This window comes from Mastomys coucha, chromosome X (assembly GCF_008632895.1).
Source record: "Mastomys coucha isolate ucsf_1 chromosome X, UCSF_Mcou_1, whole genome shotgun sequence".
Taxonomy (NCBI): domain Eukaryota; kingdom Metazoa; phylum Chordata; class Mammalia; order Rodentia; family Muridae; genus Mastomys; species Mastomys coucha.
The window spans coordinates 153,865,672-153,885,489 of NC_045030.1; the positions used below are offsets into that span (position 1 = coordinate 153,865,672).

A 19,818-nucleotide genomic window follows, 5' to 3' on the forward strand; every position below is an offset into this window, starting at 1 on the left:
TTAGCAACCTTGACAACTAATGGATGCCACATTTCAACATATACTACCATAAATGAACTGCACAACTCTCCCAGGGGCTAAGGCCAGGAGCCACGGGTGCCAGGAGTGTATGTGGGGGACATTATTCAGGCCTCCCTTTCTGGCTTTCAGTGCTGAGCTCCACTTTGGGGATTCTGTCCTCAGTTGAGGCCCGGGACAGGGCGGGGCTATGACGGCGGGTCATCTGAAGGATGCCCAGGCGGCCCAGCCTCTCTCTAATCTCCGGTGGGTTTGGCGGCTCCGCCCAGGAGTCCTTGTCATTGCCAACCCAGAAAGCCGACTCGTTCTCTGCTTAGACCCAAGCTCTCCATCCTCCTTAGGTTTGCCCCATTTTCCTTCCTGGTCAGGCAGCGACTAGGAGGGCTCCAACCCCTGGTGGAGGCGGACCCGGGGCGGAGCTGCGACCAGATCGGTACCGCCCCCCAACGCGCGCCTTCCGGGACCGCACGGGTTCCGCTTCGTGGTGCAAGCCGGCCTGAGGGGTGGCCTCCGCACCCTGGGGGCCGCGACCGAAGGACTCTGCTCCTTTAGCCTCAGCTGTGGTTGGAGGCAGGTTGAGGTAGGAGCAAACTCGATGAGAAAAACTGAATTTCCGTTCAGAGCCCAGCTCCCCGCCGCTCCCGCGGGCCTTCCTCTTTAGACCCGCTCCCCTAAGGCGGAGACTTGGAGAGTTCCGCTCCACGCGTGGGGCGGAGCCTAGTAGACCTTGGGTGAGCTCCCAGGCAACCCGAAGCCACCTCCCAAAACAAAGGGGTACGGCAAAGGCCTTTCTCCAGCCGAGGGCTCCGTCTCGGTCCTGTCGTGCCATGGCGGTGGGACTAGAAACCATCGGGGCAGCTGCTAGCGTGGAAGAGGCAGGGCTGCGCTAGCGCCACCCCCTTCTCCTCCCTCGCACCGCCCAGCGGCGCGAAATTCTGGTTGGCTCGCCTTGAAAGTCACACTTTGGTTCTCTCAGTTTGAAAACTGTTCGCCTCCTCCCGCTCGGCCCCGTTTGGAGAACTCATTGAAGCTGAGTGTTTTTGAGGACCAGGCCAGCTGGAGGCGGCAACTTTGGTGAACTCTACCGGGCAGGTCCGGCTCTGTGGCCCGTGAGCTTGGGCGAGATGCGGAGCAGGAGCAATTCTGGGGTCCGTCTGGATGGATACGCGAGGCTGGTGCAGCAAACCATCCTATGTTACCAGGTAAAAAGAGACCAGCCCAGAGAACGTCCTCAACTGCCCGCTGATAAAATTCATTCTCCCCCAAGACCTCTGTCACACATGAGAGTGAAACCTGAGAGCTTGCATTCAGTTAAGAGGTTTCTGATTTAATCCAGTCCTTGCTAGCCAGTTATCACCCTCCTCTCATTATATTTTGTTCATTTTACTCACAAGCCAGGCTTTCGGGTTTTTTGAACAGCTGCTGCTGCTGCTGCTGCTGCTTTGCAAAATTCTTGGGCCTTTCTTTTCCTCCTCTCCCTCCCCATTGGAACTTACCCCTCGATGTCCTTTCTGACTGCCTCTTGGATGAAAGAAGTATGTTAGGTTGAACAGAGCTCAGTGAACTCTACTCTGGGACCAGTAGACAGGAGTGAAAAATTCCCAAGGCTTGCTTGCATCTGACTGGAGTGTGGGCAACTGTTACTGCCCCTCCCTTGTTAGAAATCCACCGGAGAGGACCCTGTGACCCACTCTGGTTGATACTTTACAGCCAACAAAACTTCTGGGCACATAGCATCAGCATCAAGGGGTCCTGAAATTGCATATAATCTCAGGTATGAATATGCCTGCTATGCTTTGTGCTTGGCAAAAGTTCTGTGTGAGTCCCCAATGTAAGACCACTGAGATATTTTTGTTCAGAGCAAAGACATCAGCTATATTGCTTGCCTTCAATCAGCAGCAGCTATTTTTAGGGCTTTCAGAGTCAGAGAAGGAAGTACCAGTTGGTGGTCTGAAGCTTGACAGACCCGTGGTCATTTCCAAACCATTAACCATTTTCTTTTTCTTCTTAGCTAATTTTTCAACCTTTGGCTCTTAAGGAAGAATTTATTGTGTATCTTCTGTGCAAGGCATCATACAAACTGTGGTGCCTACATAAAATGAGTAAATGGTGCTGCTGGTGGTGTGGCCTAGTGGTAGTAGTTTACCTGGTAATTCTCAACACCCTGGATTGAATAGCCAGCACTGTAAAAGAAAAAATAAGTTAATAGCACAGTGAATTTTATGAATAAAGTATAAGTTCAGTATTTCTTGTTCGAAACACTTTGGGGCTAAATGTGGCTTATAAGCCAGAAACGTCTGGATTTTAAAAATCATATGCATACTCTATATGCATACTCTAATAGCCACAGTAGTCCAGGTAGTATCCCTTAGTTACATCCACTATTATTTCTGCATTGGAATATGAATACTCACACTAAGCAATAAGTAAAGACTATAAAAAGTTTCACATTCGACTAGCTTATCTTTGCCACCAAAAGAAATTTCTACAAATGTAGGAGAAACATTTCCATATCTTAATGGCTTGAGGATTGCTCCTAAAGGAATGTAGTGTTTATATGAGGGAGATAGCCCCTCTCCCATGCCTCACCCCCACTGCTAAGCCATAGATGGCAAGGAAGGAGTTCTTCGGAAAAACGACATTCCAGTGGAGAGTTGAAGAGGGACTAAGCAGATAGGGAAGCTCCTCTTTGCTTTTATTCTTAGAATGTAATTACAACTATAAGACAAATCCCAGTTGAAAACGTTTCTATCCATTACTATGATAGAAAGAACAGTAAAGAGAACTGTAAAGAGTCCAAGCTGGCTTAGAACTCAACTATGTAGACCAAGCTGGCCTAGACTGACAGAGATACCTACCTGCTTTAGCCTCATGCATGTTGGGATTAAAGGTGTATACCCTCATATCCAGAGCTTTCTGTTTATCCTTTCTGAGCTAACACCTTGATCTGTAGAATGGGAATTGGTTATTATTTTAAAAAATGAATGTCTAGTGTACTCCTTGGGCACATTGTGTGCAATCAGTATGCAGGACGCAGTGAGTTCTTTTGATATAGACCACATGTTGTTACTTAGTCCTTTCATGACCATTCTGGCCCAGGATGCTCCCATTCCTGGAAGGCTTGGTACTGCTACTAATTGTTTTCTGGTCTTAGGACATTAATTATGTGTTCCATTGATGTAGTCAGATCCTAAGGACAGAGACTTTGGTGCTTCTTTCCTGTTCATCAAGCAGTGTCTCAGGCTCATTATAGTACCGTTCAATCCTTGTTGAAAAATACTTCCTATGGGTTCTGTGCCACCTTAACGGCACAGTTGTTGGTGCAGGCTTGCCTTGGCTCAGGAGCAAACAACCACCAAAGCTGGAGGGTTGGACTTTCCTCCCCAACATTTTAATGATTAAAGAGCAGTTGTCAAACCTTTTAGTTGTATTTATTTTGGGGGTAGGTAGTCAGTGAAAAGGCCCTCATATTTTTTCTCTTTTCCTCTGGGATAACCAGAATACTCCACATAATTCTACTGGGAAAAATCTGCAGGTAGACAATGGTATGCCTCCTCATCCAGCACTCCCCTGCACCTATCCTGCTGCAACAACTATTCACTTGTACAGGCCTAACTTGCTTAGGGCCTTGTCATCTTTTCTGAGTGATATTAGGTAGGTCGCTTGCATTCTGTGTTTTTTTTTTAATCATAATAAATGGATGAGCTAGGTTTCTGTAGCTTCTGCTATATTGTGCCATCTTCTTTAAGTACATGCATGTTTCTGACACATTTTTCAAGTCAATTCTCATAAGCTCTGACCTCTATTTTTAGTTGGTTTTTAAATTGAGATTAGTTTATATTGGTTTCAGAGGTTAGACATCATTTCTTAAGAATGTCAAGCTGATCATTATTCTTCCTTTTAAATCAGTAGTTTATTCACATTGTTTAGCATGTCCACTAATCTGTTCCTGTATCTGTAAAAGAGAAGAAATTTTTTTATATGTTATTTGACAAATATAACATACTTGGCTTCTATACGTTATTTGAATTTTTAAGGCAAAAATGGAAAGACCTATGTCTATAAAATAGTCACTTAGCAAGTTTCATCTTATGAATGTACATTTTGAGGAGTTTCTTCAGAAATGTATTGATGTTTAGAAAGAATTTTCTAGGTTTTTTTTAGCCTAGATTAAAATGTTGATTTTTAATATTTCTTTAGTAATGGATCTGTTTGAAGGCTTCTTAATATGTGTGAAGTATGAAATAGTGGTAAGAGAATATGAACTAGAAAATAATAGCCAACTTTATGTTCACAATAGTTAGAAATTATCGAGTATGATAATTTAGAAAAGAGACTAGGGCAAGAACTACATTGAGATTAGTAACAGTGGAATTTAAACTGAAAACAATAACATAAATAGAACATGGTATATGGAATAAATAGCAGTAGTAAAGACTAACTGTAGAAGAGTTAAAAATAATAGAATTAAGTCTAGGAAGTAGCATGACAGGAGACTGAGAAAAGTCTGGTGTTAAAGTGTTCTGAGTCTTTTATTGCCTTAGAAAAGAGGGTGAAGGTATTGTCATGTATTTTAAGTCATTGCCATTAAAATAATATAAACAAAGAATTACCATTAAAATAATATAAACAAAGGGCTGAGAACATAGCACAGTTGATAAGATGCTTGCCATGCATCATGAGGGCCCCAGTTCAGTTGTTAGCACTCATGTAAAACCAGGTGTGGTGATACATACTTATTACCCCAATACTGGGAAGGTGGAAATAGGAAGATCATGGGGGCTTGCTAGCAAAGTTATCCTAGCCTAATCTGTGAGCTTCAAGTCCCAGTGAAAGATCTTGTTTCAGAAATCAAGGTGAGCACTGGAAAGAGGCCCAGAGTTGATCTCTGTCCTTCACTTGCACCAGCACATGTGTAAATGCACACACACAAATATGTTCATGCATCTACATCAAATAATAATAATATGAATGAAATATAAACCTATGTCTGTTTGCCCACCCTATATCTTCTTTCTTTTATGTTTTGAGATTATAATTTTTCTTCCAGTCCCTCTCCTATACCCCTGTTGTTTTGGATTTAAGATTGGATTTCATGATACCTAGGCTGGTCTCAAAATCTAGGTAGTTGTTTTAGGGTTGTTATTGCTTCAACAAAATACCATGACTAAAAGGCAAGTTGGGGAGAAAATTGTTTATTTGGCTCACACTTCTGTATTACTGTTCATCATTGAAGGTAGTTTGGACAGAACCTCAAAGAGAAAAGGACCTGATGCAGAAGCGATGGAGGGTGCTGCTTACTGGCTTGCTCCTCAAGGCTTGTTCAGCCTGATTTACTTGTAGAAACCAGGACCACCAGTCCAGGGATGGTACCACCCACAGTGGGCTGGGCCCTCCCCCATCAATCACTAATCAAGAAAATGCCTTACAGCTGGGACTCATAGAAGCATTTCCTCTGATTACTCTAGACTCTGTCAAGCTGACACAAAACCAGCCAGTACTGTAGTTGAAAATAACCTTGAACTCCTGATCCTCCTATCTCTGCCTCCTAAGTGTTGGGATTACAGGCATGCACTCCACCATCCTTGACTGAAAATGAAAAGATAATGAAAATGATGGAATAACGCTGAATCACAGTAAAAAAAAACTGAATAAAAGTGTATCAGGTTCAATTAAAATGGAGTTTGAGCCATAAATAAATATTAGAAAAGTTTAAATCCTTAAATAAGTACGATAGAAAAGCAGGTAAAACTTAATCACCTCAAGATTGAGAAAAGAACAGCAAAGTATACCCAAGAAGATAGAAGAAATGATAAAGATTGAAACAAGGAAAACAGTAGGAGGCTAGTGATGTGGCTCAGTTAGTAGATTTCTTGCCTAGCATACACCAAGCTGAGGGTTCAATCCCAGTACTGCATAAACTAGGTATGGTAAATTAATAGACATAGTAAGAGTAATCTAGAAAGCACCTTTGCTTCCTTCTGTTTTCTCTTCCCACCTTCGATGGAGAACATTCTCTAATGAATGAGATGAGTGAAACATCTCAGCTCTTCTCCTGATCACTTCCCTGCTCCCCGTCTTGACCTGTGAAGGGTCATACCATGAGCTAAAAAGATGGTTCAGTGGTGAATGTACTTGGTGCACAACTGTGAGAACCAGACTTTGAATCCCCACAACACATGTGGGCATAGCAGCCTGTTCAAAATTCTTTTGTTTGGTTGGTTTTGTTTTCAGACAGGATTTCTCTGTGTAGTCCTGGAACTCACCCTAGACCAGGCTGGCCTCGAACTCATAGATATGCCTGCTTATACCTCCCAAGTGCTGCGATTAAAGGAGTTTGTCAGCACTGCCTAACATGTTTGTAATTCTCATGTTCAAAAGATAGAGTTGGGATTCTGTATTAGTCAGGATTCTAAAGTCACAAAACTTATGGAAGGTCTCTATGTATTAAGAGAAATTGTTGAAATGACTTAGAATCAACAGTCAGATTAACCCAACAATGGGCAGCTGTGAATGGGAAGTCCAGTCCCACAAGGCTAGGCATTTCAGCTGGTCTTCTGTATAAGCTGCAATCTTGAAGTAGGTTCCAACAGTTGTGCTGGCAAGTAAGTGCAAGGAGGCAAAGAAGAAGGAAGCCTTCCTTCTTCCATGGTCCTTATGTAGGTCTCCAGCAGAAGGTATGGCCCAAATTAAAGGAGTGTACCATCATTATTGTACCTAAGCTGTTCTTTTCTTGGAACTTACTGTCCCAGGCTGGCCTTAAACTCAGAAATCTGCTTGCCCCTATCTCCAGGATTAAAGGTGTGTATCACCTTGCCTGGGTCTATGCTTTTCATGGCCTCATAAGGATCCAAAATAGCATCTAGTCATATCTCTCATCTCACAGTGAAAGAACCACAGCTAACACAATCATCATCTTCCTTCTTGTGAGCTGAGAGCCATCATAAGTACTCTGGACCAAGTTTCTCAGGACCAAGCTAGGAGTGTGCAGATGAATGGTTTAAGTACATCAGATTGCTGTAAATAACAAGTGAAAACTCTGTTTCCCATGTGTGTTAAAATGTGACACTTGAATTAGTTGTTTCTTTAAATATTTCACCAAGTTTAGTTCTGCCATATTGCCCTTGTCATTTCTGCTTATATTTTAAATAATTTAAGGAATTGTAAGACTTGGGTATCACTATGTTGCTTAGGCTGGTCTGAAACTCTTAAGCTCAAGTGTTCTCCTGACTTAACCTCACTAGTAGCTGGAGTTCTGTAGGTACACACCACTATGCCTAGCTTGTCACTTATGTTTAAATGTGACTATTAATAGTAACATGACATAAAGAGATTGCCATTAATGTTCATAAAAAGCATGTAAAAAAGTGGATATAGACCCATTGAATATTTTGTGAGGGGAAAAATATCCTGTCCTCTCTTCAGAAAAATGCACACACAAAAAAATTTCAGGGGTCTCATGATCTTTTGTTTTCCTGTTTTCCCCAACAAAGTCCATTGTGGATTCCTGGAAGATCCTTTAAAGACCACAAATCAAGACCACCAAAGATGTTATGGAGGCAGAGGAGGAGGAGGGTTATGAGTTTTAGTCCAGCCAAGACTACTTAATCAACACTCTGTATGAAAAAAATAAAAATAAAAACATAGTGTCTCTGCCCATTGAATGCAAAGCTGAAATTTAAGACATTAAAAAAAAAATCCGTATTGCAAGTGCAAGGACCAAATAATGAATGGTATCTACATTGTTCCTATTCTGGTAGAACTTTGCTGGCTCTGTATGTAGTAATCCATGGATACCTGAGACTTCATGTATCAGCCACAGGGTAGTTAATATCTCCCTTGAATGTGAATGTGTCACATAAGTTAACACAACACCAAACTGAATATTGACATCTCAGTAAACCCCCCCCCCCTTACTACAGTGACTGATGAGAAAGTAGCAAAAAAATTAAAATCTCCTAAGAGAGTGATTAGTCATTTGATAGAAGTTAAAGTGACCTGGCACAGTTCCTGTACATTTGGAGGCATCTAAGATGAGTAATGGGATCTGGAATGAAGCAGCTGCCTCAAGCATGTGGCTCCTGACTCATGTTTGTAAAACTAGAGGGTGAGGAACTAAATAAGCACAAAAAGAAAAAAATGAAGATTGCATACCTCTAGTCTGTTAGGTAAAGCAAGAGGCAGCTACATGCAACAGCTCTGTCTCTGTCTGTCTGCCTGTCTGTGTCTGTCTCTGTCTCTCTCTCAGAGACACACAAATAAAAGAACCAACCAAAAACCATAATTTATTTTTAATGAATAGGAATGTTTTGTTTGAATGTTTTGTCTGTGCACTAAATGGTACCTGAGGATGCCCGAAGAGGATGTCAATCCCCTGGAGTGACAGCATGTGCTGGAAATTGAACTTGGATCCTCTGGAAGAACATCCAGTGTTCTTAATTGCTGAATCATCTCTCTGGCCCCAAGAATTTACATTTTCAGTGATGTTCCCTGACCCACTTGAAGTTTAGGTATTAAATCTTACAAAAGCTGGTATGTAGTGAGACTTTTGGCTTCTTGAAAAACACAGAAATACAAGATTTTGTTTTTTTAATTTTAGTCCCAGGTGTGGGATATGAGGCAAAGCAGCTGACTTTGATTTGCCTAATGCTCTAGCAGGGGTGTAGTTTTGCCAGCTGCAGATCTTATTTTTGAGTGTGTAATGTTTGGAATTTGGAGGACTTTTCGAAGGATATATAAATGCTAGAGCTTTAGAAGGGGCTGGTTGGCCAGTTGGTTGTTGAAAGCTGTTGGTTGCAGTTTGTTAAGTAGTAGTGTGCAAAGAGATGAAAAGAAGAAATTAGATATCCTGACTTTGAAGACCAAACTTGCCCCAAGGAACTTGACATTCCTAATCAGCAGGAAGTAGTTAAGGACATCATTGTCCCCTTTCCCCTCTATCCTTTTTTCCTCTCCTACCTAATGTTAGGGGGTTAAAAGAGTGGAGAAAGGGATGGAGAAGGGTGGAAGAAAAAGTGCCAAGGATCAGCCTCTGCTTGGAGAGGGGTTCTGAGGTAGGGGTATCTGGGAGCTGCGAAACAACTCAAAGTCAAATCGTGGGTCCAATCTGGCAGCCTATGTTCTGCTTTCCAGATTGCTTTCGCTAAGTTCTGCTCTCTCTGGAGATCTCCAGACAGTTCTCTGTGTTCTGTTTGTGCCGGTTCTCCAAGCAGTTCTTTCTTTTATTTAAAAAAAAAAAATCTCTGGATAGCTCATCTCTTGTAGATCATAAGCCCAGTCTTTCATTTTACTTATCAATCCAGTCATTTACTCTCTGTTCCCTTTTAGTTATCCTATGAATTAGCATCTCAGGATTCCAGCCCTTTGGTTCTTAGGAGACAGCAAGCACTTTTTTTTTAACATTTGCAAAAGAACTCTGAGATCTGCCTAACTCTGTTAAGCACAGACAGTAAGCTAGCTGGGTGGAACCCTGTCTTGAAATTACCATTTCTACCACACAGGGGCCTAACCTTGCTCTGTCCCAGGCCAACCCAGAACTCAGGAATCTGTCTGCCTTTGTAAGCATCATCAACAACAACAACAAAAAAACACCTTAGCTGGGTGGGGGCTCCTGCAGTCATCACTCCCTAAATCTCTTTATATCCTTTCTTACTATCTTTCTGACAAATTGGCTTGCAGTGCAGCTGCTTTTGTTCCTTTAGATTCATAAAGCCCCTCATAATTCATATTGCATCCCTATCTTTTTTTTGAGAAATTATATCTTTTTGAACCCGTGTTTTTAGAGTTCTTTTCCACAGCTTTAAGGGCCTTCCTGAAGGTCCCAGCATTTACCATTGTGCTGAGACATTAGCCACACCTTTGCCTCCTGGACTCATGCTGTCTCTGATTATTATAGAATCATTAAACCATTAACAAGGAGGACTGTTCCTTGGTACATTATTATACAAACAAGCTGTATGCCTACAGCAGCCATTGACAATCATGAAGGCTCACACCTGCTGGCCCTATCCCAGGGGTAGGAACCAAGTTATTCTGTCCCTACCAAGGCCGTGCTGGATCCAGCAGAAAAGGAACACACAAATAGTGAAAAGTCTGGTAGTCTTAATTATAGATACAATTATTTTAAATGTCATGTTAAAATATATCTAGGGGCTGACAAGATGGCTCAGTGGGTCAAGGTTGCTAGCCACCAAGCCTAACAACATGTGTTAGCTCCCCCAGACCCAAATGGTGTAAGGAGAGAACAGATTCTTTCAAGTTGTCCTCTAACTTCTGTGGGCATGCTAATGTACATGCAATCCTATGCATGCACATATACACATAATAAATACATCTTCAGTCAAAACATTGTTCCTCACCACTCCCTTTTAATATTTTTAAAGGTGGTCACTGGGATAAAATTCTAGCACAATGAATGAATTTAATGAGTTTTGAGAATTTTGTGATAGGATTCTCCGCTTGTTTTCTTTATCAGCATGTATAATAATGATACATCATGTATTTTCAGCATTTATTCTAGTCCCTTCTTAGTATTTGAACTATACTTTCCTCCCTCAGAACTGAGCAAGACAGACACCCATGCACATGCACACAGAGAGTACTAAGTCAAAGGGAAAAATGCCCAAGATAGATTTATTGAAGCCTCCAACATTCTTGGGGAAAGGGAATTGATAATTTTGCAGTCAAGGAAGTCTCCACAGAGAAGAGAGCATGAACATGTGTATAGGCCCAAAAGTTCCAGGAATACCCAAGGATCTGGGGAAAGCTAAGGAGTGAATGCCAGGTGATTGAAAGAGCTAACATGTGGCCTCCCCTTTCTCCCTGGAGGCTGGTAGCCACCAGCCTTAGGTAACAAAGGGGCAGAGGTGGAGGGCAACATTTGGATAGCAGTGAGTAGGATGGAATGACCTCCAGAGACTGTTGCAGGGAGATGAGGCTACTTTATTGATTCAGGGATAGGTTATATAGTGGCTTTGGGGGGATATGGGTAGAAAGGGCTAATTGGTCATAACATCAATCAAGTGAAAAGGGCTGATTGGCTTTAGTATAACATCTAATTATGATGCAGGTAGGGAGCCAGAGCAGTACTCGTCTGCTGAGTTATGCAGCCTTGCAAAGAGCACTGTATAAGGTCACTTTTCAGACAAGGTCATCATCCATCTGCGTTCAGGAACATTCTCCAGACAAAGACAGGCAGAGACAGGGAAGCCCCACTGAGAAAGGGAGTTCCCCATTTTGTGCCAAGCTCAGAAAGCCATCTAGTCATGGGGAACTGCTACCTTAATAATGAGGTTCCCTAACAACATCTCCTTCTGTTTTATTTTATAGTGGAGATGTGTCATCATGGACTTCAAATGTCTTATAACCTGTATCAGAGGGGTCCAGGGTCTGATAGTGGACCATAACTTGGTGGTGATTCTAGCAATGGTGGTAATCTGTTGTTAGAGAAATTGTATAAAGTAGGAAGGAACAAGCATCAGAATAAAACATGGTATAAAGGCTAATGAGGGATAATTGCCAAGAAAACAAGGGGTTATTAAAGGAACTTAATTGTTCAGTAGGTTGAAACCTTGAGAGCAGAACTTTACAGAGTTTTTTTTTTTCTTTTTTGATGGGGGTTAACATTGGTCTCAACAACATTTGATTCATTCACATAAAAGCAACATTCTTCCCCCAATATCAAGCAAGTTCCCCCATGTTCAACAGATCTAGTGCTCTCCTGTTTTAGAGCACAACCCCCCGGCAAGAGAGTTCATCTGTCACTGGCGGGATACTGTCAGTTGTAGATGCCATCATCTGATAAGCTTGTCTCAAAAGTCTCCAGCCAGGTGATGTGTCTGGACAATGGCAGCTGTTACTGCTCCAGCTAAGGGAGGTAACAAGTCCTATTCCTGCTAGCAAGAGGATGAATATCTCTTGTTTCTGTCTGATTTGTAGTAGTAGTGCTACCTTCTCTTCCTCAAAGAGATAAACCTGTGGAATAATCACAACAGGGGTGCAAAATCCTGGCAGGAGAATATTTATGCAGGGGATTTATCTTTCCCTTACACCAAGGAAGAAGGAGTGATGTACAAGTCAAACTGGTGATAGTATGAATGGCAGCACTTTGGTGGTCTGTGGGTATAGGCCTAGAAGATAGACAAAGAGGTAGTTTAGATATTTGATCAAAAGGGAAAAGTCATGAAGGTCTGGACAAGCATCCTATCTTTTGGTTGGCTTTATCACAGAAGTATTTGTGGGTACTGCAGCCAGCAAGGGGTGGGTGCTAGTGGTAAAAAGAAACGGAGGCATTTGGGTGTATGATGAACAGAAGGAAGTCAACAACATATTGAATGTATCAACTCCAGGATGCTATTGATTTTATTTGTTCCTTCCCTTTTGTTTCCTGTAGAACAGTATTATGATGAGTTCATAGGGGCTTAGCTGTGAGTACAAGCTATTGGTAGATGTGAAGGTCAGCAGAGGGGTTGGTATCAAAGGGAGCATAAAGTTTACCCATCAACCCATTTTCCATCATTCATTCCAAGGTTCTTCAATGCTTATCCAAATGTGGTTAACATCAAGATCTTTAGAGTGGTATATGTCTATAGTGTGGAATGTCCCATGCTTCCCTATTTCTAACTTACAGGACCAGTAGGGACAACCCTCATAGGTATTACCATCCTTAAAATATGATGGGTCTGATTGTTAGGAAAAAAAGCAAGCAAAGGAAGAAAAAGGAAGCAACCAGACCTCAAGTGTCTGTAGACACTGGAGAATTTTGAGTAGGGTAGCAAAGTCAAACTTTTAGGTCTTTCTGTGACTACCCTTTATGTAGGTTGGATCATAAGGAACTAGTAGTATAAGCAGGGACAATACCTAACAAAGAGCTTTTTTAGTTTTGAATGGGCAGAGAAAGAGAATGTGTATTCTCCATGCCATATCTAGTGTATAGATGTTGACATTCATCTATGTGATCTCACTGAGTGGAATGCGGACTGTTATGTTAGTATGTTGATATTACTCTCAGGCATATGTATGTTTTGCCTTACTGTTGGCTCAGTCTTGCATTGACATTGAGGCAGTTGTGCTGCTTTGTATTGAGCCCATCTTAGTGATCTCATCTTGCCTCAACATATCATCAAATAAAGCTTTTACTGTGTCTAGTTCAGTATATAGACATTTATTGCTGTGTTTGTCAGGATTTTTTCTGTTGCTCACTTCAAATAGCCTTATAACACAAATGAGAGTATATTGCTCAAATAATTAAAAAGTGCAGGAAGTTGTTCTGGTTTCAGGCATGGCTGGATTCAGTAGCTCAAGGGATAAAATTTTATATCGCATGGCTTTGTTTTACTTTGAATGAACTTTATTCTCTTATCAGTCTTAGATTAGCTATCTCTGTCACTATGACATATTGGGAAACTTAAATGTTAAAAAAAGGATTATTTTGACCCTAGTTTCAGAAATTCCAACTCTGTAGTCATAGCCCCATCACTGAGGGCCTATAACAGCATAGTGCATTATGGTAGGAACATATAGCAGTGGAGCTGTTCTCCTCATGGCTAAGAATCAGCAAAAAGGGGAGAGAGAGGTGCTCATGTCCTAATATCTCCTTCAAGGTCTTAACCTCAAGGACCTAACTTCCCTTTCATTAAGCTTCAACTTCTAAAGGTTCTTCCTTTTCACAGTATTGCCACAGATGATGGTTTTGTTTCTGTGATAAAAAACCTCTGGCAAAAAGCAACTAAGGGAGAAAACATTTTATTTTAAGTCACAAAGCCAGGTTACATACAGTCTATGATAACAGGGAAGTAAGTCAAAGTAGCAAGATGTTGGAATGCTTAGTCACATATCACATCCATGGTAAAGAGCAGGGAAAAAAATAGATGTGTTCAAGCTCACTTGTGCTTACTCAAATTTTTCGACTCTTAAAATCTGCTCAGCAGCCCCTGCCTATGGAAAGATGTATCCACAGACTAACCCAATGTAGACAGTCCCTCATTGAGATTCTCTTCCCAGGTAATTCTAGATTCTGGCCACATGACAAGTATAACTATCACAATTGGGAATTGAGCTTACCAGTGTGAGTCTCCTAACTCTGGAAGCTACTATGTGTGAGGAAGGGAATGGAAGTTGTAGGGAATCTACCCCAGGGCTGTTTCTATGCTAAGGAGGTGTTCTCCCACTGTGCCATACCCTGCCCTTCTGTTAAGATAATATTAGCTTTATGGTATTGGCACTCCCACAGTTAGTTGGTTGCTGTTAAAAGCTAACTGTTTTTCAGTTAAGTTTTCTTATATATAATTATGAGAGCAGGCTATGTCTCTGGGTCACAGGGTAGCTGCTGGATTAGGGAACAGTTTAGAAGAGAAGGGAGGCTCTGTGTAAAGATTTGTTGGGATCCTGAGGGTGGGAGTACATGTGTAAAGGGAGCTGAGTCATTTCAAATGTGGGAGTGATGGGTAATAAAATTAGTTCAGCAAGCTTTATTAAACACAGGAGCCCAATAAATAAATCCTTGTTGAATTCCATCTAGTTTGGTTTAGTCTTTGGTCCAAGTTCATATGTGTTTTGCAGTTCTAGTGTTAGCTCAGCATCCATATTACAGACCTTCCCTGCTCCTCCCTTCACTCACATACCCTCTGAGGAGCAGAGTATGCCACTATTTCAGCATCTCTCTTCTCTTATGTTGTTAAACTCTATTCCGTCCTTGGCTTTTGAGAATCATTGTGGGATTGCCAGTAGCCAACAAGATTGTATAAACATTGTTTCTTAGCTTGGGTGAAGATTTTATCCTTTGTCTTTTACCAGAACAAAATCATAGTGTTGAATATGTTTTAAGAGTATATGAACCAGTCTAGGTAGTCATATACCCTGGCTTCTCTGGTCACCCTCCAGAGAAGGGTATTGTACCCTGACCCCCAGTTAAATTTCCTGCCTCCTCAACCTCAGCTTCTGACCTGCAAAGATGCTAGTTTACTTGTCTCAACTCTGAGTTGAGCAATAAGCTGTATCTTACATTTGGAGCAGCTCCCTGCTTACCTACATTTCTATTTCTAAAGCAAAACCTAATTTTCCCAGTTGAATCATTCCCAAAGTTTACTCTCTGCATGTCTGACTGGCTTCTTCAGGGTCCTAGAAACTCAGCAGAAGAGCATGCATGCTAATGAAACAACCTCTAGTCAATGGTAAGCATCTAGTGTTAGCTGGACATATTACAGGTATTTATAGAAAAAGTATGTGTACTTTAAGTATCTTTGGAAAATATTTCATTCTATAAGTCAGTAAAGCCAGCACATTCATTCTATATTCATTCAGTATCTAAATGGGCCAGAGTTTCACTAGAGCAGTAATTTTATCTTTTGGATTCTTATAGTATGGGATTGAAGTATAAGATTGTATCAGAAAGCTAGCCAATGTGCATGGTCAGAATATTCAATATAGTTGAGTAGGCAAACTGGTCTGCCAGTATGAGATTTCAATTGAAGTCCAGTTTTGCCTGTTGTTTAAAAGGGCTTTCCCTTTTCTTATGGTCTATTTTTAGATCTTTGTCAAGATTCAGTTTGCTATATTCCCATGGTCTTATTTCACCCATCTGTGTATCTATTCCTCTACCTTTTGTTAGATGCACACATATTTAGGATTGTTATACCTTTGTGGAGAACTGACTATTGTGGGTGGTTGTCTGCCTGCGCCACTGCCATGAGACTGGAAAATATTTTAGACACAGGCTACTCAGTATCCTGGGTTCCTAGAAGAAAACAGTGAAATCATATCTGATCAAGGGTAGATACAAAGCATCTCTTAAAAAGAAATATTTGGCATTTAGAAGCCAGAGCATAGCGGGTCAAGCCCTGGACTCAAATAAATGACTTGGTGCAAGGCTGGGCCTTCTTTATGCAGGGTACACAGAGTTTGGTAGAGTAAAGCAGAAAAAGATTTCTATGAGTGAGCACAACTGCCTGTGAACACAAAGCTTGGGGGCTGGAGCTGAGGCAAGATGGTGCTGAGTTCTAGACCAGCTTCAGCTACAAAATGAGACTCTGTCTCAATTTTTTTTTTTAATTAGCAGTATTGTCAGTAATGATATAAGGGAGTACCCCTAGACCTTCTTTTTAAAATTACAATAGTGGTTACATGGTACTCACTGTGAATTCCTCTCTTGGCAATGTATCTTTATCTATTATCTCAAATTATGAGTACATAAAAAAAGAAATAACATGAATAAAGTCTGTTTCTTTCATTAACATCAAGCAGTTATTGTTCACCTATATCAGAAATATTCCAAAGTGCCTAATACATATTAATTTATTTAATCTTCACAAACAGCCTCATGAGGCAGAGGTGTTGGTTTGATCCCCACTTTACAGAGAGATATTGAAGTCATTTATTCAAGGTTACATCTGTTTTGTGGTCGAGTTTTGAACAGACTGTCTAGATCTTAGCATGATACATGGAAAGTTGTGTTAATAGTGCCTCATTGAATAGTAATGGGAAGTTAGCAAGTGGAAGAGCAAATCCAGTGCCCCTCCCAAAAGACAGAGAAATAAAATAACCCTTAGAGTGGCAGTGCAGTATGACTTTACACCCACTAAACTGACAAGTAGTTGAAAAATGTTTAAAAAAAAGTTATTTACAGAAAGAATATTTATTTAAAAAATGCATATACCTAGAACCATTATTTTTAGAGTTACTTGCAAATATTATACTGATGTTAAGATACAGAGCTGAAATTGGTTCTTTAAGATGTTAGCATGCTAGCTGTGGATTAAATTGATGCTGAAACAACCATCATTCTGAACATCAAGCAAAAGTCAATATTATGATAAGATTTGTGCTCTTCATTCTCTAAATGTTAAATGAAGGCATAACCCCAAAGTATCTATATGCATCAGTATGTAGAGTCTTTCAGAAGGTTATTCTGATTCAAGGTAAATTATGCCACAATGGTGGATCCTGATTATAGATTTGATCTGGAAAGTAACCTGTAAATTCACACATGAAATCTTTAAGAAGCACTGTTTTGTGGCTATCTTTAGATTATTAAGGTATTTCTCCTTCAAGTACCTTCACTTTTATTGTTGTTTTTCTTTGGCTATGAAGTGATGTGTATATGCTTAAACCATTATCCCCATTGTAAGGTTACTGGGGTGTAGACCTCTGGGATGTCATCAAATTGTGACGATGAAGTCTATTTGAGTAAAATTTATCATTGTGTAAAAGACAAAACCACTGTTGAAAACAACACTTGCTATAAAGACTTCACTGCTGTACTTTTGTAGTGGTAATAAAAGCCATGAACTGTAAATGGATATTATAAGGGTAGATCCCTGGATGCATTATTGAGTGTATCTACCATAAAGTAGTTTGCAGCTCCAAGCTCTTAGATTTGAGTTATTTCAGATGATTACAGGGGAATCTCATCAGGTTCTGTTGAATGAGAAATGCTGGGTGAGCAGCGATCCTATGATTCCTGTCATTAAAAACTGACACCCTCTTAAAAAAAAAGTTTGTATGTGAGCAAGAATTAATAAAGTGATACATATACATATGCTTTGGTATAAATTATTTGGTAATATTTAATATATGATAGCCAGTTTAATAGCACAAAGTTGATATAGCCATATGAATATAGCTACATATTTCTATGTTGTTATATGAGGACTGAGTTATAATGAATAGTTTTTATTTGACATTAGTTTTTATTGACATTAGATTTTTCATACAATATATTCTGATTATTCTTCCCTTTCTCTCAACTCTTCCAAGGTCCTCCCCACCTGCTCACACACCCAAATTTAACTGGAAAGTAGCATATTTAAAATGACCATATCATAAATGTAAGCCTGGCCTAGACAAATCTATCCCTCTCCTCATTGTAATGTGCATTTATCTTTGTCTGGCAGATTGATGTCAAATACCCTCACATTTGCATACCAGTGTAATACAGAGAGCCCAGACCTCTAAAGAAATGGACCCATTTGGGGTTGCTCACAGGACTCAGTGATATGGGACAGACCATCCCCAAGTAGGGAAAGAATGTAAAGACAAAACTTCTAGAACATCTTTATTAGAAAGGATGGCACATTTGTTTATTTATTTTATGTATATGAGTACACTGTAGCTGTACTGATGGTTGTGAGCCACCATGTGGTTGGGGGCTGGTGAGATGGCTTAGCGGTTAAGAGCACTGACTGCTCTTCCAGAGGTCCTGAGTTCAAACCCCAGCAACCATGTGGTGGCTCACAACCATCTGTAATGAGATCTGAACACAGCTAATGTACTTACATATGATAAGTAAATAAAATCTTTTTTAAAAAAAAAGAAAGGACAGCAGAATTTGGTACAACAGAGTTTCTACAAGTCTATGGACATCTCAGTTTTTATGGGTCACACTGAATGGAAATTCCCAAATGTTGTTACATAATGCATCATGATTTATAGATTTAAAGCAGTGAGCAAATCAGAAAATATTCTTTTTGTTGAGTGCAGTAACACCCCAATTTTCCGTGGATTCTGTGTCTAGTTTTGACTGTGAGGATCCCCTAAAACATCCAGCCTGTTTCTCTGTAGTTGAATGAGTGGCACAGACAATCTAGCCTTAGATGAAGATGAACTAAGGTGGAGATTAGCGAAGCAGAATAAAAGACATGACAGTTAACAGGACAGTGACGTTTTGTAATCTAAACCACACTTGACACTGTGTAACCTATCACTCCTTAGCATCAAGGTCAGTGGGCATGCCAGGAAGAAGTTGATTTCTTACTTAGGATCTCCTGATGCCTTCCTGTCACAAGCTTACCCCAACAGGCCTCAGAACAAATAAATCTGCATATGCTATGCATATAATGTTGGTGATTCTAACAAATACTGATTCTTTTACATTCAGTAATCCAATATTGGAATACTTTCAGCCCTTCAAGACTATTGCTATCATTGACTTTAAAGCCATTAGATTGTCAGCTGGAGAACTATTTTAGTGCATTGACTGCTGTTGCTCCTGCAGATAGTATCTGACAAGTTTTAGAAAGCCATATATTTAATTTTGGGGGTGGAACCGTGGGAAGCACTACCAATATTTTTTTTTTAACCTAACACTTAGGCAGTATCCTTTAAAAATTACCCAGTAGAATTTTTTCATGAACCTTCCTATAATGATACAGTATCCTCTGAATAATAGTTGCTGTTTTGTTTTATGCTTCAGTTGAACCCCAGACCTTGTGTGCATTCTAAGCAATGTACTTCTGAGCTGTCCGTTTTGTTTAACTTGCCACTTTATTTGCATACTGTACTGGATGGTTTTGTGTATCACCTTGACACAAGCTACAGTCATCAGAGAGAAAGGAGCCTCAGCTGAGGAAATGCCTCCATGCTGTAAGGCATTTTCTCAATTAGTGACCAGTGGTGGAGGGCCCAGCCTATTGTGGGGTGGTGCCTGGATTCTATAAGAAAGCAGACTGAGCAAGCCATATACAGCAAGCCAGTAAGTAACACCCCTCCATGGCCTTGGCATCAGCTCCTGTCTCCAGGTTCCAGCCCTGCTTGAGTTCTTGTCCTAACTTCCTCCATTGATGGACTATGATCTGGATATGTAACTTGAATAAACCTTCCCTTCCCAACTTGTTTTTTGGCCATGGTGTTTTTGTCTAAGCAATAGAAACTCTAACTAAAACACATACCAATGTCAAACAAAGACCCCAGACCTCTAAAGACATAGATCCATTTGGGTGGCTTACAAAAACCAATGGGTAGGAGTAGAGGTAATATATTAAGCTGACAAGTAAGATTTTTTTTTTTTTTAAGAAGGAAAGGTTTTCA

General features: G+C 40.6%; 1 protein-coding gene across 6 annotated transcripts in view; it reads left to right on the top strand.

Annotated features, from left to right (window-relative positions):
* Positions 1-471: 471 nt before the first annotated feature.
* Positions 472-19,818, top strand: part of Phka2 (phosphorylase kinase regulatory subunit alpha 2) — an 87,549-nt gene continuing 68,202 nt past the window's right edge. For all 6 annotated transcript variants that reach the window (XM_031370341.1, XM_031370363.1, XM_031370352.1 and 3 more), the window contains exon 1: positions 472-1,220. In XM_031370341.1, the coding sequence (XP_031226201.1) occupies positions 1,143-1,220 (78 nt within the window). In that variant the 5' untranslated portion in view covers positions 472-1,142. The remainder of the gene's footprint in view (positions 1,221-19,818) is intronic.